The sequence below is a fragment of the Meles meles genome, chromosome 1 (assembly GCF_922984935.1).
Source record: "Meles meles chromosome 1, mMelMel3.1 paternal haplotype, whole genome shotgun sequence".
NCBI lineage: Eukaryota > Metazoa > Chordata > Mammalia > Carnivora > Mustelidae > Meles > Meles meles.
In genome coordinates, this window is record NC_060066.1 from 623,310 (window position 1) to 647,336 (window position 24,027).

The following is a 24,027-nucleotide window of genomic DNA, read 5'->3' on the forward strand; positions in this document are numbered from 1 at the left end:
AGGACTCGCCCCAGCCTGGGTCTTTGCCTCTCCCTGAGTCACCCCCTCCCTTCTTCCTTCTGTGGGAGAGACAGCTTCCAGACCCCCGAGGGCCATTTCTGGATACTAAATGGAAGAGGAGCCCTGCCCCGGCATGGGGGCTCTTGGGGGAGGCCGGGGCAGCTTTCTCGGCTCCCCAGAGCAGCTCCTGACCACGCCCCTGCTGCGGGCCTCAGAGGGTGGACCCCAGGGAGAGGGAGCAGCGCCGGCCAGCGGTGGTGCCGGACGGCTCACCTTCTGAGGGACGCCCGCCTCTGCGCCACGCCCACCAGCCCCACGGCGCCCCGCACCAGCGCCCTGAGCAGCCCGCAACACACAAGGTCCTAGCTGCTCCGAGCCCCCGTGTCTGCCCCAGACGGTGCGGCCCCTCCGCCCTGTGCGGCTGCTCCCGCTGGTAACCTGGCCGATGCTGCGGCAGGTGTGGAAGAGAACGTCAGGGTCGGGGTGCACGAGGCCATCTTTGAGGGTGAGGAGTCGCTCAACCGCATCGTCCCGGTAGTCGCGGGCGAAGCCTACGGAGGCAGGATGGAGAGTGGAGCTGGGCAGGCACTTCCGCAGCCCCCAGGGCCCAGACTCTGCCCCTCAGTCTCCAGCACCTCCCTCCGGCCCGGGCTCACCCTCGTAGCCCAGCTGCAGATACAGCAGGGTGAAGACACAGCTCACAGCCTCCTGGCGGGTGGCGGGCCACAGGTCCGCACAGCGAGGGGCGAAGAGGCCTATGAGGAGGCCCAGGTTGTGGAAGGGCACCAGGGCCTGGAGAGACAGATGGAGGGGGTCCTGCAGAGGCACTCGGGGGGACAGCAGAGAGGGGGACTGGGACCCTGCAGAAGCCAGGGGTGGGCAGGTGCCCCCTGTAACACCCGGACCCAGATACGGGCAAGAGGATGGCCAGTACAGCCCCTTGCTGGCTCCTCCCCACCCCCGCGGAGGAGGAGGGTCCCTGAGAGGAGGAGGGCGGGTAAGGTGTGCAGACAGTGACAATCGGGGTGCGAGGAGGGAGTCCCGGCTCTGCCGATCCTGGCGGATAGGTGCGGGGTGTCCCCTCCCTGAGAAAGCAGGCCCCCTGTCAGTTGAGGGGCTGCGAGAGACCCCCCCTCATCCTCGCTGGGTCCTGGTCCCGTCTTTTAGCGTCCCATCTCCACCCCTCAGAAAACAGAGCCTTGCCCGCTCTGCTCTGAGCAACGGCCTTGCCTGCCCTGGGCCTTGTGACACCCTTACACGCCTCTCCGCCTCCTGCCCCCACCTGCCCCCCTGCCCCGCCCACGCTTTAAGGAAGCCCAGGACTCTCCAAGGGCCCCTCGTCCCCGCTGCCCCCTGAAGTGAGTGTCCAGCAGAGGGCAGTGGGCAGAGCGGGGGAGTGGGGGCAGCTGCTGCTCCACCCAGCAAGGTCACACATCTGTGTCCTCACGCACAGGAGCGAACTCTAGGCGGACCGGGATGACGTGGAAAGCAGGCCTTGAAGGAATCGGAGTGGGAAAAGCCCGCCGAGGCACACACGGGAGGCAGAAGCCAGCAAGAGACACGCGGCGGATCCGGCCAGCACAGAATGAACGCTCGGGTGCGTCAGCAAATACACACAGGCGAGACAACCACAAGAACCATCCTCAGACGCTACCAGGACGCGGTCAGAAAGAAGCCGCGGGGACTCTGTAAGCGCGGCCCAGAGCGCTAGCACGGCTCAGAGGCGCAGGTACTGGGCGGGGAGGGCAGAACGGTCAGCCCCCGTGAAGAGTGTTAACTAAAACTCGCTAGAAATGACCGAAGAATCTTATGAACGACCTCATCTCTAAGTACCCGCGAGTACATGCTTCTCGGACATCCCAGCGACAAGCAGCTAGTAAACGCGACGGCAGAGAAAGCTACTCGGACACGAGCCACGAGCCCGCCGACCCAGCGCGCGCTGCACAGACACGGGCCCCGCTTCCGGGGGACCCGCGGGGAAGACCTGTTATTAAAAGATGCTCTTGGCGCACCTGGGGGTCTCAGTGGGTCAAGCCTCTGCCTTTGGCTCAGGTCATGACCTTGGGGTCCTGGGATCAAGCCTCGCATGGGGGGGGGTCCCTGCTTCTCTCTGCGTCCCTCCCTGCTCAAGTTCTCACTTGCTCAGTCCTCTCAAATAAATAAACTAAAAATCTTTAAAAACAAAATAAAATTTGCTGTTGCCCAACACATTAGTCTGTCAATTCCATGTGATTCCTACCAAAATCCAAAATCACAACAGGAATATTTTAGGACTGTGGCAAATTTATCCTAAAGTCACCTGGACTGACGACCTCGTGAGCACAACTGCGAAACTCCGAAAGGCTGAGTGAGAGCGCCTTCACCTCAGGCAAGACGAAAACCCCTAGAAACTGAGCGCGTGTTGGAACAAGCCCCCGCCCGCCCCTACGGTCCCTCCACGACACCTGTCTCTCCCACGGCACTCTGTGTGTTCGCGTCCCCCTGCCTTTGCCCAAAGTGCGGCTCCTGCCTCTAGCGTCCTCACCCTTTCAGCCGCAGTCCCCACCCCCTGTCCCCCTGTGTAGGGGACACACCACACACTGTCCCAGCGAGTGCACGTAAGACTGAGTGGCCAGCCTGAGGACGACTCCCGGCCCCGAAGGGTCTTCAGTCTACGGCTCCAGGAAGAGGACGGCGGGACTCGTGGAACATGGGATGCGCCCAGGGCAACCACCAGAGGAGGGCCAGGAAGCTGGTAGGGTACCCTGGGACACGGGTGCCACACCCAGCAGTCCCCATGCCAAGGGACCAAGGCGCAGGGCCAGGGAGCGACCGCAGGCCCACCGGGCACTCACGCCAACACGGAGATGGTCCAGGAAGTACTGCAGCAGGCAGGCGCTCAGGCCCAGTGCCCGCATGCGCTCGTGGCCGCGTGGGGACTTGATCCATGGGCTCAGGTGCTGGGGAAGAAGGAGCCTCACGTCGGTGCCACGTCGGGGGTTCGCCTGGGAAGCGGGAGCCCGTGCGCCGCAGGCTGCTCGGCGTCCCCGCCAGGCCAGCCCCCGACTGCGAGGCCAGTTAGTGGGTCAGGGCAGGTCACCCGCTCTGCCTCCAGCTCTGTCCCTTTCCACGGACATGGCTACCCCGCGTGGGCCCAGAGCAAGCCAGGCCCAGAGAGGGATAGGCTGTTCCCTGAAGCAGGTCAGTCCCACCTTGGCAACTGCTGGGGAGGGCAGCACGGAGGGAGGCTTGCCAAGCGCCTGCCCTCTCCGCCACCTGGAGATCCAGACGGCCAGAACCCCCACCTGGGGGGCTACGGGCTCTCTCCATCCCAGGGCCATGCAGTGGAGGGCAGGGGAGCACAGGCTCCCATCTGGGCTCAGCCCGTCTGCACGCCTGCCCCCGGAGGAGGGGTGCTGCCCCCAACTCAAGACCTTCCCCCACACCACACACTTGCAGAGAGCACGGAACTCCCCAGGGCCCCCGTGCCAGGGAGAGCCAGGAGAAGCGGGCAAGGGGCTGGCTGCCAGGTGGGGTGCCCTTCCCCCACGCGCCCCCCACCCCGGCAGGGCACTCCCACGGCACACCTCCACCATGATCTGCAGGCCCTGGGGGGTCATATTCCGCCGAAGGAGACTGCTGAGCAAATCCTCAAGGGCGTGCATGGTATCCAGGTACAGGGACTAGGAAGAGATGGGTGGCCAGCCACACCAGTGACCCTGCCCCGCTCAGCAGCCTGGCCCGGCCCCCCAGATGCAGGGCAGTACCTCCTGGTGGTCACACTCCCCCTCGGGATCGGGCAGCACAGACAGGACGCTGTGCAGACAGCTACGTGTCAGGTCGGCCCGCACCTGCTCCTCCAGCGCCGGCTCCAAGGAGCTGAACCCGAAGTTAAGGGCCAGAGACCTCTCCAGCCCCACGCCCCGCCCCGCATCCCGCCCTGCGGCCGCACCCCTTGTCTAGAGAGCACGTGAACAGACGGCCCCCCTCTGGAGCTCCCCCCAACACCCAGAGAAAAGGATACACCAGGTAAGTGCAGGCGAGCATGGCCTTCTTCCGAATGGGTGTTCTCAGGGAGTCCTGGGGCTCTGCCTTGATAAACTCCTAGGGGGGCCAGGCCCGAGACTCAGCCCTGGGTCAAAGCACCTGCTTTCCCCCGCTCAGCGGTCGGCCTGGTGTGGGCTTCTTGGGCTGTGCTGAGTGGGGGCTGGGGTCCCTCGCTGCAGGTGCCCCCAGCCCTCCCCAGGCCCACCCTCCCCGCCTGCGACAGTGCCCTCAATGCCACCCCCGGCCCCTGGCCGCCTCCAGCCCGCGCTCACCATCATCTGCGCCACCAACTCCGGCTTCCGGGAGAAGTGGAAGGAGCCGGCCTGGGCGCTGCCGCAGATGGCCTGGCTGGCCATGCACACGCTCTGGACCAGACACAGCTTCAGAACCGGGTCCTGGAAGGACGCTGGGCTGCAAGAGGCTGCCGACACCCGCCCCACAGCACGGTTCTGCCCCAACGTGGGGGCCCTCGGGGCTGCACACAGAACGGCTGGCGCTCATGGCAACACGGGCGGGACCACAGGCCCTCCTCTCCGTCCACAGCCACACTCGCTCCTCCTGAAGGACTCTCAGCCCATCCTTCTCCAGCTCTCACCAAAGCCACACGGATCGGGGGGCCTGGGATGGAGCCCCCGCGGCCCCCAGCTCTCTACCTGGCCAGGGCCAACAGCGTGCTCTGCGTCCCCTGGGGGGATCTGTCAAGGTAGGAGGGGAAGGGAGCGCGCCCAAGAAGAGCCCCGCAGAGGGAGCCTGCCCCTGCCTGTCCTACCAACTCGGACTCTGGGGATGGTCGGGAAAGGGGGAGCAGGGGTTCTGTCCTGGGGCCATGAAGGGCCAGAAAAAGAAATGACCGTCAGAATATCCTACCCCCCAGCCAGCCCCAGGAGATCCAAGAGGGCCCATTCTTTGAGGGAAAAGCCCGACTGCTCCTTCGGAGGTGTGACAGGTTAGTGCCAGCGGTCCCAGAGAGCAGGCGTGTTAGTGAGGCCAGAGAGTCTGACCAAGGGGTGAGCCCCGTGAGCGTCAGGGAGCAGAGCCCCGGCCTGCGGGGCCCCGGCCTGTGGACCTGCCGCCCAGCCGCTCAGAAGGCCGCCCTCCCGTCCACCCGCCATCCAGGCCCAGGCCAGGGTGCTAGGTCCTGGGTTCCCGTCCGGGCCGCAAGAGGGGCAGATGCTCCAAGGGCAGCGGGGCCGGGCTCTGGAAAGCTCTGCCTCCGAACTGGGAGCAGGGAGCCCCAGGGCCTGTCCCCCGGCTTCTGTCCCTGAAGCTCACGGCCAGTCCCACCCGAGGCGAGAAGAGGCCGAGCCCGCATTGAGCTCCCACACACTGTACCTTGGTCTCTACCTTTATTCCCAGAACCTGAACGACGAAAGGGAAAGGGATTAACACGCGCAGCCCCCGCGGCGGCCCCCCCGCCGGCGGCGTGCCGGGCGCCCACCTTGGTGCTGAAGTAGCGGGACATGTTCGGCAGGAGGTCCGACTCCACCTTGGGCAGCACCAGCTCCCGGGGGGCCCGCGCCGCCACGTGCCCGTAGCACAGGATCACGGTGCCCTTCAGCTTCTCCAGCTCGGTCTCGCTGCGCTCCTGAGGGGCCAGGGGAGCGGGTGGGGCCTCAGGCAGAGGCCACAGCCCCCGCAGGAAGCCTCGCGCTCAGACTCCCCGGGTCCCTCTGGAAGAAGGGCGGGGCTGGCCAACAACGTCAGAGTTGTGAGGGGTGGATGGCGCCACCTGACCCCCCAGAGTCCCTCCGGCGGGGACAGCAGAACAGGACAGGCAGGCCAGGCTCAGGCCCGCTGGGGACCATGTGGCAGAAGGGAAAGGACCGAGTCAGGGACGGTGCAGAAGGGAGAGTGGAAGGAGAGGCAACAAAAGGGCCGGAGTCGGGTGTCTGTCCTGTCTCTGGTCCCTGTCCTGTCTCTGGTGGCTGCACTGGAACCCTCCATCCTTGGGGCCCCGCAGATTCTAAAATTACAACAGGCCCCCGGAGACAGGAAACCCAGCCACAAGGGCTGGCGTGGGGGTGGCCGTGGTCTGTGCCTCCTGAGTCACGCTTCCCCAGAAGGCGGCCGCCACGGGCCCCCAGCGGGCAGAGGACACACAGGCAGCGGGAGCAGCCCCATCAGAGTCCGCGGCTAGCAGAGGGCTGCCCGCCTCTTGTCACCAGCTGGAAGCGCCCCCCCCACAAGGAAGTGTGGACCAGATGCCGCCTCCCTGTCCCACCCTCAACCTGCAGGGTACCCCGAGCCCAGGGAGCTCTGGAACGCCCAGCCCCCAGGACCTCAAATCACGGCCAAGACACAAGCACGGGCCAGTCCCACCTGAGACGCCCTCCTAGCTGTCACCCCGATCCCTGTACCTTGAAAATGTTGAAAATGCCCGTGGATTTTCTGAACACATCCGACCTCATGAAGTCCCCCAGCTGGGCCAGGACGTCATCCAGGTGAGAGATGGCGCAGATCCCAAAGCAGCAGGCAAGGCCCTAAGGAGGCACACAGGAGTGCTCGCACCTGGGCAAGGACAGGGCCAGGAAGGAACACGGTGCTCACACACACACGGCCCGCAGAGGCACAGCCTCGCACACGTGAGCGCACACGCACGCGCTGAGCGCCGAGCAGGGCCGGCGGCGCCTCCTGGGGAGCGCGGCAGTCACCTCACGCTCGGCCTCCTCCTGGGGCCCGGCTGTCGCCAGCAGCTCCCGCAGCTGCTTCCTCACCACGTCCTTGCTCGAGGCGGCGCCCAGCGCGGTTCCCACGCACTGGTACAGGAAGTTCTGCGAAAGAGCCGAGGGCACGGCTGCGCCTGAGCCCGAGGTTAGGAGGCCAACCGGACGCGGCCGGGGCTGCCGGGAGCCCACGGCAGTGGCCACTACGAAGACCCGGCGAGTTCTGGGTGGCGACTTGAGGAGCGAGAGGAGGGGAAAACGGGCTCCTGCACCTCCCAGCCGTCGGCCAGCCCGCGGGAGCTCCGTCAGGCCCGCAGGCCACCAGAGACATGTTCAGGCAGAAAGGCCCCCCCCCAGGGTTAAGGCACAGGAACTGGGGAGCCTAAGGGCCACGCCCAGAAGCCCTTCCCCCGGGGCACCCCTGCTCTGCGCACCTTCTCCTGGGGCAGCCCGTTGTAGCAAGGCAGCTGTTTGCACATCTCCAGGCTCAGCTGGCAAGCCCACGTGTTGTCAGACACGACAGCCAGAGTGTCCCGAAGGAACTGTGGGCACGAGCTACGCAGTGAGGGGCCGGGAACGCGGGGGAACTGAGGCCCAGGGGTGTCACATGCCACAGCTCCACATGGTCAGCAGACGACCTCGGAGCCTCCGCAGAGCACCCTGTGGGCGGCCAAAGGCGCACCGGCCCTGGCAGAGGGCCGGACAGAAGCCTCCTGGGCAGGAGGAGCTCGGAGCCCCGGGGACACGGTGGCCCCATCAGGGTGAGCAGTGGGTGAGGGCAGACAGTTCTCGCCCCAGAGAAGCCCACCAGCCGCCCCACCCCCAGCCCTGTGAGGTCAAGGCAGGCGTCATGATCCTAGAGGGGCAGTCTCCCACTAGCATCCCCTGCCCCAAGCTGTCCTGCCCGCCACAGCCCTGCATGGCAGACACAGGCCGCACCCTCTGTCTCCCCGCTCTCACCGCAAGCAGCTTTTCCTCCCACTCCTTCTGGGACAGGGTTTCTTCGGTAAATTCTGCAAGGACCGGTCACGCGGTCAGCCTGGCCCATCCCAGCAAGCAGGGGTGGAATTCAGAGACCCGGGCCCAGGTCCCTGCCCAGCACCTTCCAGAGAGGCCACATCCTTTGTCTGGGACAGCCGAGCGGCTCCCATGGCCCAGACCCTCCTGGGTGACACCCAGCAGGGACACCTTTCCAGCCCCGTGTCCTTGAAACTCAGGGGAGGCCGCTTCTGCCAACTTAACAAACTCTGGTCCCCAAAAGCCAACAGGGACACAGACTGGCACACACGGGGCGGGAGGTGGGGGCCCCCCGCGGCCCGAGCCTTACCATCCAGGTGCTCCAGCAACGGCGGGATGGTGGCTGCCCAGCGCTGCCCCAGCAGAGGGTGGATGCTCTGATGCAGGGCGTTCAAGAGGCGCAGAGAGGCGGCCCCGCGGCCGTCCCCCGCGTAGGGCCGGGAGGACACCGTCTGATGGAAGTGCAGGCGGGAGCTCCAGGCGCTCCGGGGACCACCGCGCCCCATGTGAGCCCCGCGAAGCCACCCCATGGCAGGGAGGCGAGGAGGGCTCTGGGACACAGCTCCCCCAAGCCCCACGGGGCACGCCTGACCGGCCCCACTGCGAGACAGCATGAGGCCAGGGACACAAGGACCGAGGGCGAGCCCACTCCCTCCCCGAGTCCCCCGGGAGAGCTGCGCTGGCTCGGGGAGGGGACGGGGCCAGCACAGCGCGCGGCTCACCAGAAGTCTCGTGGTGACGGCGTAGGGCGAAGGGAGGGTCACTGGAAAGGAGGTGGGAGACACGCTCAGCCGGCCGCCTGCCCCCGGAGCCCCAGGCCCTGACCGCCCCATGGGGTGTGGCAACTTGGGAGGCAGGGTGGGTGGCGGGAAGAGGCCAGGCTCGAGGGCTAGAGCTGGGGTGAGAAGTGGGTGGGGAGCAGGGCGCACCGTTGCTGTTGGACCGGACGAGGAAGGCCTCGGCTCCCACCTCCTGCCTCTTCTGGGCCAGGTGCACGAGGCTCCTGCAGAGCGGGGTCAGCGCCCCGGTGAAGCGCACGGGGGTGAGGAAGGCCAGCAGGTAGGGCCAGAGGACCTGGGGGACGGAGCCCTGGTCTGTGTGCCAAGCCTCAGGAGTGCAGGCCGCAGGGGCAAACGCAGCCAGGGGCTCCCCCAGGCCCCGCAGGGGCTTGGGCAGGTTTGGGGAGGTGGCCCAGAGAGGAGCCCTGCCCCTGCAGCTTGCCCACCCCGGAGTTCAAGAGTCCCCGGGCCACGAGGTCAGGAGGGCAGCGGTCGGTCAGGTGCCCGGGGCGGGGGGCCAGCCATCCGGGCGAGCCCAGGCGCAGGCCACGGGGCAGGCACGCACTCACGTCGCTCATCCTGTCCACGGTGGTGCTGACCAGGTAGAGGGTGTTGATGCTGACGGCGCGCACACTGTCCGCCGGGAGGTCCTCGCTGTCGGGACCCAGCGTCTGCGGCGGAGGGGGGCGGAGAGGCAGGAGCGCGCCTGGGGCGGTACCGCTCTGCTCTCAGAGCCTGCGCTGCTGCGGGCCGGCGGCGGGGACGTAGGCAGCAAACAGGACAGACCCAGCCCAGCCGCCACAGGGGACACACGGGCACTGGCAGTGCCCAAGGAAACGGGCCCGGCGGGCTCGGTCCCAGCCTCCAGGACAACGGAGACCGCGAGCCTTCCCTGCCCGCCACAGACTCTGTAAGAAATCGCTTTATCTTCAGCCGTGGCCTCGCTGACGTCCGCAGACACGGGCGCACCCGTGCGGCGACCACGGTCACCCGGGCCAACTGCCACGGTCTCGCCAGAACCGGCCGGAGCTCCCGCAGCCTCAGGCGGCGGACGGCTTCTCCGCCGACAGCCCGCCTCCCTCGGATGGTCCCTTGCAAAACACGGACCCTGCCGGCCGCGTGTTCTGTCCGAGCCTCCCACTCACGCTCTGAGATACCGAAACGCAAACACTGAACACCAGAGAGAAATGGCCAAAATGCAATGAGTGTCCGAGACCCCCCACCTCTCCCGGAGAGATCAAAGGTCAAGTAGAGAGCGGAGACATGTTTAGACCTTGAACAGCAAGTTTTAAAAAACGCTCTGAACACAGACAGAGCTTCTTCCTGCACAAGTACGAACAACTCTGAGAGCCTGGTCATCTGTTAGGTCAACATTTTTTTAAATGACTTTATTTACTTAAGGCATCTCTGCACCCAACATGGGGCCTGAACTCACAGCCCTAAGATTAACAGCTGCCTGCTCCACTGACCGAGCCAGCCGGGCGCCCCCCGACAAGCTCTCTCGCTCTTTTTTTTTTTTTTTTAAGATTTTTTTAATTTTATTTACTTGACACAGACAGAGATCACAAGTAGGCAGAGAGGCAGGCAGAGAGAGAGGGGGAAGCAGGCTTCCTGCTGAGCAGAGAGCCCGATGCGGGGCTCGATCCCAAGACCCCCAAGACCACAACCAGAGCCGAAGGCAGAGGCCTTAACCCACTGAGCCACCCAGGCGCCCCTCTCTGTTTTTTTAATAAGACTTTTTTGTTTATTTGACAGAGACAGCGAGAGAGGGAACACAAGCAGGGGGAAAGGCAGAGGGAGAAGCAGGCTTCCCGCGGAGCAGGGAGCCCAACACGGGGCTCGATCCCAGGACTCTGGGATCATGACCTGAGGCAAAGGCAGAGGCTTAGCGACTGAGCCCCCTTAGGCATCCCTCTCAACAAATTCTTTTTTAAATTTTTTTAAAGATTTTTTCAACAAATTTTTTTTTTCCAACAAATTCTTAAAGGCAGGAATAAACCTGGCCAGATTCACAGAAGACAATACAATAAAATTACAAGTCCACGATGGCCATGAAAAACTAATCACCTAGAAAAATTTTAATATTCTAAAAGAGATGTTCAAATGCACCCAAACTGGGGAGTAACAGACTGAAACAGAGATCCTGATTCTCTCCAGTGTAAGCCCAAAGGCCCCGGAGTGGCTGTGAACATGCGGAGGCCAAAACTGGCCGAAGCGGGAGGGAGACCCGGCCGCCCGAGGCCCGGAAACAGTGCTGAGCCGGCCCTTCCCAGGGCCCACAGAGCCTCTCGCCGCAAGGGAGCAGCGTCCTCTCGCTCTGGCTGGAACTCCAGTGCTTCCGCCCAAACGCGGAGCTCCTCGCCAGGGTCACGCAGCTCTGAGCTGACTTGGGCCCAAGAGACCAGGCCCAGGGCAGGCTCAAGGCCAGGACACAGAGACAGACCACCCAGTCATGCCTGCGTTTTTGCCATCTACCTTGCTCTCCCTCAAGAAGAAACTTGGGTTTGCTTCAGTGACTTTTTCAACAGAAAAGCCCCAGAGAGAACCAGGTACGTGTTCTGCCTCTCTCTGCGGGGCCTGGGGAGCTGAGGGAGGAGGCCCCACCGCGGAAAGCTGAGAGGTGCTCACGCACGGACTGGGACCCCGCCCCCCCAGCCGCGACTGCGCAGGCTCGGATGAGCACACGGCCTCCCGGCAGGCCGACAGCTCTTGAGCCCCGGGGGGGGGGGGGGGGGGGGGGCGCCCTTACCTCCGTCTCGGGGGGCAGCGCGCACTGCTGCACGACGTACTCCACCATCGCCTCCCCTCCGGGCTGCTCCAGGTAGCCGTGGTGGGCCATAGCACTGATCACCTGCACCACGGCCCGCTTCACCTGCCCGGGACCGAGGGAGGTCAGGGAGGGGCCCCGGAGGGAGAGCCCTGGACGGTGCCGCGACAGCCCGGTTGGGATACGGGCGTCTTACCCTTTCCTCTGCCTGCACCTGTTCCTGCGCCCACCTCTGTGCGCGCCCCTGCTGCGCCCCTGCACCCCGCCCCCCTCGGCACGCGCCGCTCCCAGCCCCTCGGCTGCATGTGGCCACCTGGGCAGCCAGCGGAGGTGTCAGGGCCTCACAGAAGGTCCCTTTTCCTCCTGCCCCCGCACCTCCCTCCCTCCCTGAGCGTGAGACTTGTTGCTCCTCCGGCTCCCTCTGCCGTCCCCTCTGCCCCACGCTCGTCCCCCCTCGAGCTGCAGGACGACCGCTCTCAGGGCCCCTGGCACGGCCCGACCCCCGCTCCACCGCCCCCTCCAGCACAAGGACCCTGAATCGGCCACTGTGGCCACAACCCCCCTGGGAGCTGAGCCTACCGTCCAGCCCCACTTAATGGCCTCCCACTTAATGGCCCACTTAATGAGCCCACTTGGTGGCTCAAAGGCACAGCCAAGTCACCACGGCTGAAAACCTGTCCCCCACAGGGGAGCTGGTGCCTCCCCCACGCCCTCGGGCTTCCCCTGGAGCCACTGGCACAGACGCCAGCCCAATGCCCCCCACCCCGGACATCCTTACTCAAAAGGCCTCTCTCCTTTGGACCTCGGGGCAAATGTCACTGCCCCAGCCTGCCTGGCCACCCACAGCTCCGTGCCATCCCCCATCACGTGCGCGCCCCAAGTGACTGTGGGGAGGGGTAGATCCCGCGGCGGGCAAGGCGGTCGCACAGCGGGTGCTCCGGCCGAGTGCGCCCGAGCCCTAGCACAGTCCGTGGCACGGGGGGCAGCCCTTTAGGGGTGTCGTGAGCAACAGCACCAGGAGGAAATCTGGGGGCTGTGCATGGGGCCTGCAGCAGACGTGGCCTCAGTGCCGGGTGTCCACGTTGGCAGTTTCCAAAACTCTCACAGAAGGACCCAAGAGTACGCTGCCCAGGATGAGCGCAGTCGGCAGCAGCCCCCGGCACTGGAGGGGGACCCCGCGACCGGGCAGTGAGCAGGCCTGCCTGACTACGGGGCCCCAGTAAGGGTCAGTAGGGTCAACCCTGTCCCTGGCTGCTGGGACGGGCCGAGCCCAGTGTCCTGTTTCCCCGGGGCTCTGGGCCACACGGTGTCAGCTCGGGCTCCCGAGGGGCTGGAGACGGAGGTCGGCCGCGCAGGAAGACGACCAGGTCGGCGTGACGGGGGCCGGACGAAGACCCTGGACGCCGAGGCGGGGGCTTCCCCGGCCGGCAGCACTCGTGCAAGCCGGCACTTCGGGCGGGAGAGCGCGTGCTACCCGCGACTCCACGGGGAGAGGGTGGTGCAGATCCTCCCGGGCCCTGCCTGCGCGCCCCTGCCCCGGCTGAGGGCAGTCCGCGTCCTTTCCTGGCGATGAGCCGCAACGGGGAGCCGGACTGCTCTCGTGAGTTCTGGGAGCCCATGGAGCGAATCGGACGACCCCATGGGGTCTCGGGGACCCCTGCCTCACTTCCCATGTGGTTAACTGTGTAAGAAGTAGGGTGTGGGAGTCCTGGCTGACGGCTCAGCAGCACCCATGCCTGAGTCCTCACTCTGAGGTCCAGGTCGGGCGGAATCAATGAGGACTTCCCGCCCCAGCCCAGCCACACCGCTGCAGCTGCTCCTAGCGGAGCTCGGGCTGACCCCACCATCTACCTTGGTGTTGGTGTCCAGAAGAGGAAGCCTCATGGCGGACAGAATAAAGGGCTTCTTAACTTCCATCTGAGAAGCTGCAAGAAATGAACGGCTGGCTCAGCCTCCCCGCCAGGACCGAGGCTGGCTGGCCCGTCCACCCCCATGAGGCCCAGTGCCCCATCGCCAGGGTCTGGCCGCAGCCTGGTTCTCAGCAGGGGGAGGGGACGGCACTTTGGCAAAGCCCGCCTACTTCCCTTGGGGGGACAAGTAACTTTTTTCCCAAATAGCATTATTTTGCCCAAGAAGAAGCTGGACGGTAGATAATTTAGGGCAACAGGTACGAGAGTGTCCTAAGTCAGGCAGAACCAGGTTTGGGGGGTGTCCACCAGCACCCATCCTGGCCGGCCTGTCAACAGGTGCACGTGGGCACTTTCCACATATTCCCAGTTGTGTGATGCTGCTGCTCTGAGGACCCTCTCCCACCGGACAGCCAGCAAGGTCAGCCTTTGTCTCCTGACAGGAAAGCGGGGACTGAAGGCAGCCGTCAGGAAGTGGCCCTGAGACCAACAGGAACGAGGACAGAGACACAAGGGTCCATGGCACAGGGACCCTTCAAGGCACATGGTGGGAGGGCACTTTCGTTTTTTAAAGATTTCATTTTCTTTTTTAAAGATTTTATTTATTTATTTGACAAACAGAGATCACAAACAGGCAGAGAGGCAGGCAGAGAGAGAGAGGAGGAAGCAGGATCCCCGCTGAGCAGAGAGCCCGATGCGGGGCTCGATCCTAGGACCCTGGGATCATGACCTGAGCTGAAGGCAGAGGCCTCAACCCACTGAGCCACCCAGGCACCCCTAAAGATTTCATTTTTAAGGCATCTCTATGCCCAATGTGGGGCTCGAACCCACAACCCCGAGATCAAGAGCTGCGTGCTCCTCCGACTGAGCCCACCAGGCGCCCCAGGGGTCATCCTGACAGCGCCGAGACCATCGCTCATGCCCATGCTCGGCCCCGTGGCAGCCATGAGAAAGCCAGCGTGGGCTCCTGGCCACAACAGGAGATGCGTGAGCCAAGAAAACACGATTCACGACCCCACTGTGGGACAAACAGCCCCTCCGACAAGAGGCCCTTCCCGGACGCCCGGCAGGAAAGCAGAACAGGGGCCACAGGAAGGCGGCGAAGGTTCCGCCAAGACTCCGGAGGGCACAAGGAGGCCTGCAAGGTGGCTACCATGGTGGAGACACCGCACACAAGCAGAGCGCTCCCGTGCTCGGTGCGCAAGGGAATCCGGCAGGTCGGTAAGAAAAATACAGAAGGAGAGACAACTGGCCAAGAGACACGACCAAGCCCTGGGGCGGACGGGAAGGCAAGGCCGCTGCACTCCGCCACGCGCCGGCCAGGGAGGCGCAGGGCATCTGCCCAACAGGCGGAGACAGAGACGGGGCAAAGCTGCCTGGGGACCCCGGCAGGCCAGGCCGCGAAGACGGCTGGGTCTCGCTGCGCAAGCTGAGGGTCCGCACCAGCGCGCCCGCATCTGGGCCAGCCCGTGCAGGACGGCACGGTGGAGTGACGGGTGCCGCCCGGGCCGTGGGCCAGCTGCCGGTGCGGGAGCGAGCCAGAGGACAGCGAAGACATCCCATCGGGTGAAGCGGCATGGCCACACGCGGGCCCCGTGAGCTGGCACTCGCGGCTGTTTCCCAAGGAAAGGCTGCAAAGGGCTAAGAAAGCAAACAACCCGCCAGAGAAACGCGCAGAGGGTGAGCAGGGCCCGCCAGGAAACGGGGCAAGGGGACAGGAGGGCTCAGGGAGGTGGGGACGCGGGCCAAGGACTGACGTCAACCTGGTCCTCCCACGTCCCTGAGGCGCAGCACAACAGGTAAGTGGGAAAGCCCCGGTCTCGCTGACAGGCGGTCGACTCGCGGGGCCACCGGCGGCAGCTTGGACCGGCTCCGGCCGGGAGCTGGGCCCTTCGGACGTGCGGAGACAGAACACAGGCAGACAACCCACCGGGTCCTCACACTACAAATGTCCTGAAAGGTGCGGACCGTCGACAGGGGCCCAGTCTGAGCCGCAGTCAGGGTCCCAGGGCTCTTCAGAGCGGGGCATACCCGAGCTACGCGCAGGAGGCAGAGGAAGGCCGACCAGGCGGTGTGCAGGGGGAGGGACCGCCCGGCGCCATGGAAGCGGGGTGTGGGGGCGGCCACGGGCGGGGAGCGGGGGGCGCGCTGGAGACAAGGCTCCCTGCCCTCCCCGCAGCGACCGACCCACAGTGACCAACACCAGGACGTTCTAGTGAAACTACTAGACTTGAAAGAAAAGAAACCAGAGAACAGAGTACAAGGCAAGGCTGTGTGGCCTGGGCGTCAGATCAGAAATGGCCACGCGAGGGGCGCCTGGGGGCTCAGTGGGTTAAAGCCTCTGCCTTCGGCTCAGGTCATGATCTCAGGGTCCTGGGATCGAGCCCCGGGTTGGGCCTGCTCAGCGGGGAGCCTGCTTCCCCACCCCACCCCGCCTTGCCTCTCTGCCTACTTGTGATCTCTCTCTGTCAAATAAATAAATAAAATCTTTAAAAAGAAAAAAAAAAGAAATGCCCACGCAAGCTCCCAGCACTGTCGTCCTGGGTCTGTAGCAGCGGCGCGCTCCCGCTCTCTCCGCAAAGGCCCGAAACAGCGACCACCAAGAGATGACCAGCACACCCAGCGACGGACCACTGTCGTTAAGGACAGTTTCTCACTAAGGAAATAGGACTTTTTGGAGAAATGGCTGATTCCAGGTTAGGGCCAAGAAACATTGAAGCGTGCAGAGCACCAGCTGCCGGAGGCCCCAGAGGCCACACCGAGCCTCAGGCCCCGAAGCGGTTCCCGCAGCCCACGGCAGACACCACCTGAGCTTCAATAATGGCAACGACTGCAATAAATACGTGAAAACCCGTGAGCACTTCAGATGTTTTTTTCAGATGTGACATAAAAGAATGCCTTTTACTTTCCCACCCCTCCCCAAATAATGACTTCCAAAAGCAAATATAATAGAACTTACTCATCCGTATGAGCCTTTAAGATTTCTTAAAAAGATTTTACTTATTTGACACAGAGAGAGATCACAAGTAGGCAGAGAGGCAGGCAGAGAGAGAGGAGGAAGCAGACTCCCCGCAGAACAGAGAGCCCGTTGCGGGGCTCGATCCCAGGCCCCTGGGATCATGACCTAAGCGGAAGGCAGAGGCTTAACCCACTGAGCCACCCAGGCGCCCCAATAAGTAAAATCTTAAAAAAATAATAAAAATAAAAATTCTGAGGCAAAATAAGATTTGAAACTATATTCTGAAAAGGCACTTGACAGATTTGGGGAAAATATCACCCCCAGAACAGCGAACATAGCCAACAAAATTTCTGGATTTAAAATAAAAAAAATAAACATCCTTTGGGCATCAAGGCAAACAGACCGAATCACTTGTAAGGAAACTCAGGCTGTCACCAGTTTTCAGTGGCCATGCCCGATGCTCGAGGACAGCGAAAGGAGGGAAGGAAGAAGAAGCAAGAGCTTCCTTCGTGTGGCCAACCTGGCAGGCACGGCAGGGCCCGCCCACATGAGAAAGGCCTCCTGGGTCACGGTTCAAAGGAATCTAATCATGGCCCCAATTTCTTACTCATATGATAGTATTTTAACTCAAAATTTGAGAGCTTCTAGAAAGAGCAGGGCCCCGGCTCACCCGAAGCTGGGTGTGCATCCCACACCTGCCGTTCATGCGCACACGAAGCCTCGCTACCCTCACCTACAAATCAGACTGATGCGGCCTTTCCGCAGGTGCCCAGGGCGTGAACAGGGCCGCAGACACAGCCAGCACGGGGATGTTGGGGGACACTGCAGCTCCTGGATTCAGTGAGGCCTGCAGTGGGGAGAGGGGCTCGGGTCTACGCCGTCCCGCCCGCGAACAGGCTGCGTCACCCACAGGTCCTTCACCCCAGAGCCACACAATGCTGAGGGTCACGCAGGTCTCAGCACAGGGGAAGAGAGCAAGAATAAGGTGTGGCCATCACTGGAAAAGTCGCCTTTTCAGGACCTCTGACAGCTCACCAAGCTATTTCCGAGTTTCTCACCGTAAGTCAAACTAAGTACGTTCTTTACTTTTATAAAAACCAGAACGAGGGGCACACGGGGAGCGCAGTCGGTCAAGCGTCTGACTCTCGGTTCCGGCTCAGGCCGTGAACTCCGGGTCGCGGACTGAGCCCGAGTCAGACTCCACACTCAGGGAGGGGTGTCTCTCTCCCTCTCCCGCTGCCCCCCACCCCCGCTTCCATGCGCTCTAAACACAACCAAAACAAACCAGAGCGGGATGGGACGCGCGTCGGCCACAACGGCTGAAGTGAGACTGACCGGAGCCGGCAAGGACACAGATGAGCCCGCTGCTGACTCTGTGGGTCTCAGAAGCAGAAGCCTGGACCCTTCTGTCTGACTGAGGGGGTCAGAGACACATGCAGGCTAACGGGTGTTCTGCCCGACGGCCTCCTGCGCCCTTCCCAGGGGCCCACACCTGAGAGACAGGTCTGACGGGGCCCCCCCGGGGTAGCCAGGACAGGTGACACGGGACATGCTGAGCCATCAGGTCAGGGGCTGGCAGGGGACGTCTGGCCCGGGGAAGGGGCACAGGGGCCCAGTGTTCTAGCTGCCCATCAAAGGCAAACGTCTACGATGGGCATTTGTTGCCGGGCAGAAAGGTATTTTTCAAAGAGTTTGGAACTTTGCAAAACAGGAAATAGGGAAAGTTTTTTTAAGAGTCAGAGAAAGGGGGACACCTGGGTGGCTCAGTCGGTTAAGGGTCGGCCTCCGGCTCAAGTAATGATCCCAGGGTCCTGGGATGGAGCCCTGCATTGGGCTTCCTGCTCAGTGGGGAGCCTGCTTCCCCCTCTGCTTCTCCCCCTGCTTGTGCTCTCTCTTTCTGACAAATGAATAAAATCTTAAAAAAAAAAGAATCAGAGGAAGGGGTGCCTCGGGGCTCAGTCGGTCGAGCGTCCAACTCTTGGTTTCAGCACAGGTCATGATCTCAGGGTCCTGGGATCGAGCCCTGCTTCGGCCTCCATGCTGAGTGGGCAACCTGCCTGTCCCTCATGCTACCCATGCTCGCTCGTGTTCCCTCAAATAAATAAAATCTTAAAAAAAAAAGAGAGAGCAAGATGTTCCTTTCATCTGAAAGATGGACAGAATCTGCCGTTTTCAGGCCCTGCCCCACCCCGGACACGCACCAGCCGAGTTGATGACGTGCCTCACGACCTGCAGGGTGCCCACGCGGGTCCTCTCGTTGCTGGCATCGAGCTTGGGCAGCAGGAAGGCCAGTAAGCGGTCAGGTGCACAGCGAGCTGAGGGGCAAGCAACATCCAAAAAAAGGGTTTGTGATCATCTCCGCTCCCTGCCGGGCATTGGCGTGTGCAAACCCAGGGCCGCGGAGGATGGACGCGGGGGCTGCAGCCCAGCCAGGCCTCCATGGTGAGGCTCCGGAGCTACACATGGGTGGAGACAGGTGGGCACAGAAAGCTCCTCAGCTCCAAGCCCTGAGCAAAGCTGCTCCTTGCACACAGGCGGCGCCTGGCACCCCGGGGAGCACACGCCCGAGGCCGCAGACGGTGTGCGGGAGGGGCCGCAGCGGCTCACCCGGCCCGGCTCACCCGCCCGGCTCACCCGGCCCGGCTCACCCGGCACGGCTCACCCGGCCCAGCTCACCCAGCACGGTGAAGCAGCGCAGCACCTCCTTTTGGTTGCTCACCACCAGGGGGCTGGACGACTCCACGGGCACGCAGATCTGCTCCAAGGGACAGAAGACAGACACCAGTCACCGAGGAAGGCTGCTGCCTCCCAGGGCCGCGCCGGCAGGGCGGGAAGGGCATGCACTCCTGCACTCGCCGGGCCCCAAGAGGCCATCCGGGCTCGTGCCTTCTGCCTGCCCCACAGCGGGCATCAGAGTCTGCAGGCGTAGGTCACTCCAGCACCCTCTTGGAGCGACACAGACGCGCACACCCAAGATCCAAGGCTGCTTCAGGGACCTGAGCCTCTGCCCCTGCGGCTGGTTGGGGGGACAGCAGACACACAGCTGGCCCCCCATGCGTCAGGGGAGCTGAGACCTGGCTCCTTCCCGCCAGGAGCCAGGAGCCAGCGTCACACCTCCTTTGGGCACTGACCTCTAGAGTACAGAAAGCACTGGAAACGGAAACACCTAGTGCTGATTCATTCAAAATTGTAAAAAAGTTTTTTTAAAAATTGCTGCGCTGGTTAAGAACTGAAGCTGCTGGTAGCTGTGTCTCTAGGATCCACCCCCCCAACCCCCCCCAGCCCCCCCCCAGCCCGTGATGCAGAAGCCTGCCCCCACCCCCGGCAGTCACCTGGGGCTAAGCTCTGCAGCAGCACCCGGCTCCCGCCCCCAGGTCAGGCTCTTGGCAAAGGACGCCCGCAGGGCCTCCGTGCAAAAGGCCCAGCGGCAAGTCTTCAGTACAGCCCAACCTTGAGGCAGGAGCGGGGTGGTGTGCAACAGCAGGGAGCGAGTCCGAGTCCCCGGAACCGCGGGCTCTGCCCCGTGCTGGACCCTGCTCAGGCGTTCAGACAGCTTCAGGGTGTGGGCGAGGGGCAGGCACTGGCCCAGCCTCCCAGGGAGTTCCTTGCTTTTCCCACAGTACAGAAAGGCATCGGGTCACGAAAGGCACTGCAGCGGGCTCTCCCTCTGGAGGCGGCCAGCGGCCAGGTCGTGCGGACGGGCAAGCAGCCCTGGGAAGAGCCGCTGCGCTGGAAGCAAGGCCGCCAGCCTGGTGGACGCAGAGCCCCAGCCCCGGCCGAGCCTTCACTGTCCCCACACGAGACCCTGAACCAGAACCTCTTGGCTGAGCCGTGCCCAGATCCTGCACCGACAGAGGCCGTGGCGTAATCACCGGCTGCCGTGGGAAGGCGCCAAGTTTCGGAACAACTAGCTCCACGGCGAGAGGAAACTAATGCCCGGGCAGCCCTCTGGAGAGGAGACGGACTCTCGCTCACGGTTTCCCAAGATAAGGTCCAGGCGGCTTAAACAATGGAAGCATGCCGGGTGCTAGGGAGATCTGGAAAACGACTTGCAGAATTCAAAAGGCTTTTCTAACCCTAACCAAACCCACAGCACAACAGAGAAGACGAATACACGACACGGAAATGAGATAATTTTGGTGGCAGAGTCCATCCCGAACAGAACCACAGGACCACGGACAAAGCAGGAGCAGGAAGGACACGCAGGACGGAGGGCTGGTCGGTACGGGAACCGAAAACCCAACAGAACGGCAGACATGAACGGGCAGCTGCGAGGCAAGAGGAAATGCCATCGTGTCCTCTGCTGGGCCTCCGTGCCCGTCTCCCTCCCTCCACGCGCCCCTGCTCTGCGGGTCCGCGCAGCCCCTCCTGCGATCCCGAGTGGTGCCGCGGCCCCTCTTCTCACCGTGAGGTTTTTGGAGCAGTAAACTTGTTCTCCGCGGGGATTATGGACACTCTTGGTGACCTCAGCTCTAGGACACTGTGCACCACGTTCCTGCTATGGCCTGCAGTGCGTTTTGGCCGCTGTCTAGTGGGCCACACTGTCACTAGCTGAGGAGCAAAGGTGGTCCCAGGTTCTAATGTCCGCGTACTGACTGTTCGGACACGAGTGGATGTCTCGAGGAGGGAACCGGTCATCCCCAGACAAATACTGAGAGCTTACGGGTGACAGGTGAGGCGCCAGGGGCAGGGACGCTGCCGTGGAAACAGACAACACCCCACCCTCGCGCCATGGCCTCCACGGCAGCAGCGGCGCGGCGAGCGGCAGGCAGTCAGGCATCCAGTAGGTTTAGAAGGCAGTGGGCGCCACAGGGACGAGGCGGGGAGGCTGAGTGACGGTCCACGAAGCCTCCCGCCCCGCATTTCTATTTCTCGCCATCAGAACTGGCTCCAGGCTCCACCAACAGAGGTGCGGGGTCCTGCTCTGACACTAAGGGAATGTGCCTGTGTCCCACTCCCGAGGCGGTACGCTGGGGTGTGGGCGCAGGAGCTGCGGGTCCGAGAAGCTCCTCCCCAGGCTTTATCGCGGACTTTCAGCGGTCATGCTGAGCGTCCGTAGAAGCTTTTTCTGCGTCAGCCAAGGTACTAGGCTCCTTTCCCCAATCGCTCTCTGAGAGGGAGTGTCCTGACAGCTTCTTGGTCCCTCCTGTCTTGGGAGGAGCGCGTGGGATCCATTAGCTCGAACGTGTACCTCAAACTACAGACGTGGATCCCCCCGCACAACACTGACTTTACTCCCTCAGGCAGCCTGAATCTGCCTGGTCTTCCAGCCCCCGTTTATGGGACGGCAGTTAGGAGTCAGGCAGAACCCAGCCTTAGAGCCTGTGGGCCTGGTGTGTGCCGGGTATGGGAGGCCTTGGGAGATGATCTCCACTTGCTGGGTTAGTTCGGTTTTCTTTCTTCTGCCAAGTTTGACGTTTTCATTTTTTCAGGAATCTACCCATTTCACCAATTTTCAAGTTCATTACCTTTGTTCAATTTCTCTACTGCAGCCCTCCCTGCCCCTGGCTGGGCAGACCGTGTGGGGCCAGGGTGTGTTCCAGGTGCTGTGGGAGGGGCCGCAGGGCCGCAGAGCAGGAAGGAGGCCCACGTCCGCCCCCTCCTCTCTCTCTCGTCTTGCGCCCCCCTCTCCTTGTCAGAGTCGGTGGACAGGACTACCTGCCACTCCACCCACCTGCCTCTGTTCCCCGGACCTCCACACCTCTCCTCTGACCTAGAGAGGGGACTGCACAGCTCATGGGCCCACAGGAGCCCAGCCCCGCTGGTTTTCAGGACGCCTCCCCTCTCCATGGACAGTGCCCCACAGCCAGGGCAGATGCCCGCGGGCCATCTCAGGCCTCTCGCCTGCCTTCCGGCCCACTCCTGCTGGGGAGGAGCTTCACCCCAGCCGTCACACCTGTGGCCCAGGGACACCCCAACTTCAAGGCCACCAGCTGGACCCTGCTCTTGCTCCCGCACGCCTCAGCAGGCATCTGCACCCAAAGCCTGGCCATGGGCAGCACCAGGAACTGCCCCGTCCTACGAACCCTGTCCCCAGGATGCCCCCTGCAACCTCCTTGTGGAGCCCCAGCCTGCGCAGCCACAGGCACCCCCCCGCCGCCGCTCCCGTCCCCGTGCACCCTACCTGAGCATGCAGGGCGGCCAAGAGCGAGTCTAGCTGCGGCTCCAGCGTGCGGCTGCCCACGCTCACCGCAGCCTCGAGGATCTGGCCCAGGCTCTGCTCAGACACAGAGGACAGGAGCCGTCGGTCCCACTTCAAGCCCCCAGCCCCACCTCCTGGCCACAAAGACCCCACTCCAGGGCTCAGGTAAGGGAGACCTACTTCCAAGTCAAGAATTAAGAGAGGAGGACAAGTCTCGGGACAGGCGGCACAGTCGAGGTGAAGGACCCCTGGGCAGGGCAGGGCAGCGACGAGTGTGACCGCCCCCCCCTCCCCCCGCCTCTAACAGCACTCTGCGCCACCCTTCCCAGGTGCCTACACCCTCCCGTCCCAGCCAGGTGGGAACCAGTCCCCAGGACAGAGCTCTGCACGGGCCACGGCGTGCAGGTGCGCACCTTGGACACGTGGACGGTCTCGGCGTGCTTCTTGTAGAGGGCCAGGACCCCGGGCAGGAGTTTGGGCAGCTGCTCCTCCAGCTTCTCGCCAGGCAGCAGGTGGCTCATGGGGCCCAGGGCCTCCACCACAGCGAGCCGGAGCTGAGAGGGAGAGCATCGTGCCGCTCAGGTCCGAACCACGGACCCAAGTGGAGAAGAGGCAAAAGGCCCGTCCACGGAGAACCCAGGCCGGAAGTGAGGAAAGCCACGTTACCACACAGCTGGGGGTCCGAAAGGGGTCCAGAGGCAGAGAGGTCAGCGTGACCACGGCCAGGGTCTGGACAGCGGCCAGGGAGGGAGGCCGTGAAGGAGACCCCCCCCAACCCCGGCAATGAGCCGCGTCCAGGCAGAGAGGAGTAGGAGGGCAGGAAACAAGCCGTATTCTGTAGGGACCCTGCACGGGGCACCCCCACTCCCCAAGGCAACCCCCGCCCCGAGCCAGAGGGCAGGCCACAGAAGGGACTAAAAGCCTGTGTGGACAGCAGCCCGGGACCCCGCTGGCGGGGGAAGCAGCAGGGGGAACGCAGGCTCCTGACACACTGACGAGTACCACCTTGGCTTCGCGGCTCTGCAGCCAGTGGTTGAAGAGGATGTCGTAGGCACTGAGCATGTCGGTGGCAAAGGTGTCCTTCCTGACCGTGGGGTCCGGGGCTTGGTCCAGGTCGGCCAGGTACTCCAGAATGCTCTCGCTGAAGTGCTGCAGAGCTGTCGCAGGGGTGAGGGGTGAGGGCGCCGGTTACCCTGACAACAGCGCCCCCAGCCACCCGCAAGCCCCCCCCCCCACAGCGGCCACACCCACGTCCTTCCCGGCATCGAGCAGCTCTGCAGACACGACTGCTTAAGCTGCGATGCGGGCGGGGTGTGGTGCGCCCTGCATGGGACGTGACTGCGTCCCTAGGAGAGACACAGACACAGAGGAGACAGCGGGGGTAGCAGCAAGGCACAGACCAGACGCTGGCGGGCGGCGGGGGGCCAGGGAGCAGAGCCTCTGAGCCCCGGAGAAACCAACCCTGGCGACAGCGATCCCGCACTTCTGGCCTCCAGAGCCGTGACAGGATACCTTTATCTTTCTTTTTTTTTTTAAGATTTTATTTTTAAGTAATTCCTACACCCAATGTAGGGCTCGAACTCATAACCCCAAGACCAAGAGTCACACGCTCCACCGACAGCCAACCGGGCGCCCCCCGTTTCTCTCAGTGAAGTGCCCTAACTTGGGGTCCTGTGTCGACGGCTCCGGGAAGCCCACACGGGTACCAACCAGCGCCGGTGGCCCCGGTTCACAGCGCCCGGCCCACGGCGGCCAGCTGTAAGGCAA

General features: G+C 63.5%; 1 protein-coding gene across 8 annotated transcripts in view; it reads right to left on the minus strand.

The window, feature by feature from the left end:
• MROH1 (maestro heat like repeat family member 1) overlaps positions 1-24,027 on the minus strand; it is a 59,274-nt gene that overhangs the window by 14,608 nt on the left and 20,639 nt on the right. For 5 of the 8 annotated variants that reach the window (XR_006820992.1, XM_046024243.1, XM_046024234.1 and 2 more), the window contains exons 7-30: positions 23,266-23,417; positions 22,674-22,814; positions 22,243-22,335; positions 18,795-18,873; positions 18,320-18,433; positions 13,104-13,177; positions 11,235-11,357; positions 9,055-9,156; positions 8,636-8,780; positions 8,429-8,469; positions 8,017-8,158; positions 7,650-7,702; positions 7,124-7,231; positions 6,678-6,797; positions 6,384-6,506; positions 5,465-5,611; positions 5,359-5,385; positions 4,299-4,421; positions 4,004-4,083; positions 3,747-3,858; positions 3,567-3,662; positions 2,835-2,939; positions 657-792; positions 274-551 (exon numbers count right to left, since the gene is read on the minus strand). Coding sequence is in view for 7 of the 8 variants with exons in the window: in XM_046024243.1 (XP_045880199.1) it covers positions 274-551; positions 657-792; positions 2,835-2,939; positions 3,567-3,662; positions 3,747-3,858; positions 4,004-4,083; positions 4,299-4,421; positions 5,359-5,385; positions 5,465-5,611; positions 6,384-6,506; positions 6,678-6,797; positions 7,124-7,231; positions 7,650-7,702; positions 8,017-8,158; positions 8,429-8,469; positions 8,636-8,780; positions 9,055-9,156; positions 11,235-11,357; positions 13,104-13,177; positions 18,320-18,433; positions 18,795-18,873; positions 22,243-22,335; positions 22,674-22,814; positions 23,266-23,417 (2,714 nt within the window). In the remaining variant the exon portion in view is untranslated. The remainder of the gene's footprint in view (positions 1-273; positions 552-656; positions 793-2,834; positions 2,940-3,566; positions 3,663-3,746; positions 3,859-4,003; positions 4,084-4,298; positions 4,422-5,358; positions 5,386-5,464; positions 5,612-6,383; positions 6,507-6,677; positions 6,798-7,123; positions 7,232-7,649; positions 7,703-8,016; positions 8,159-8,428; positions 8,470-8,635; positions 8,781-9,054; positions 9,157-11,234; positions 11,358-13,103; positions 13,178-18,319; positions 18,434-18,794; positions 18,874-22,242; positions 22,336-22,673; positions 22,815-23,265; positions 23,418-24,027) is intronic. The other 3 variants (XM_046024270.1, XM_046024279.1, XM_046024259.1) reach the window with 3 other exon arrangements.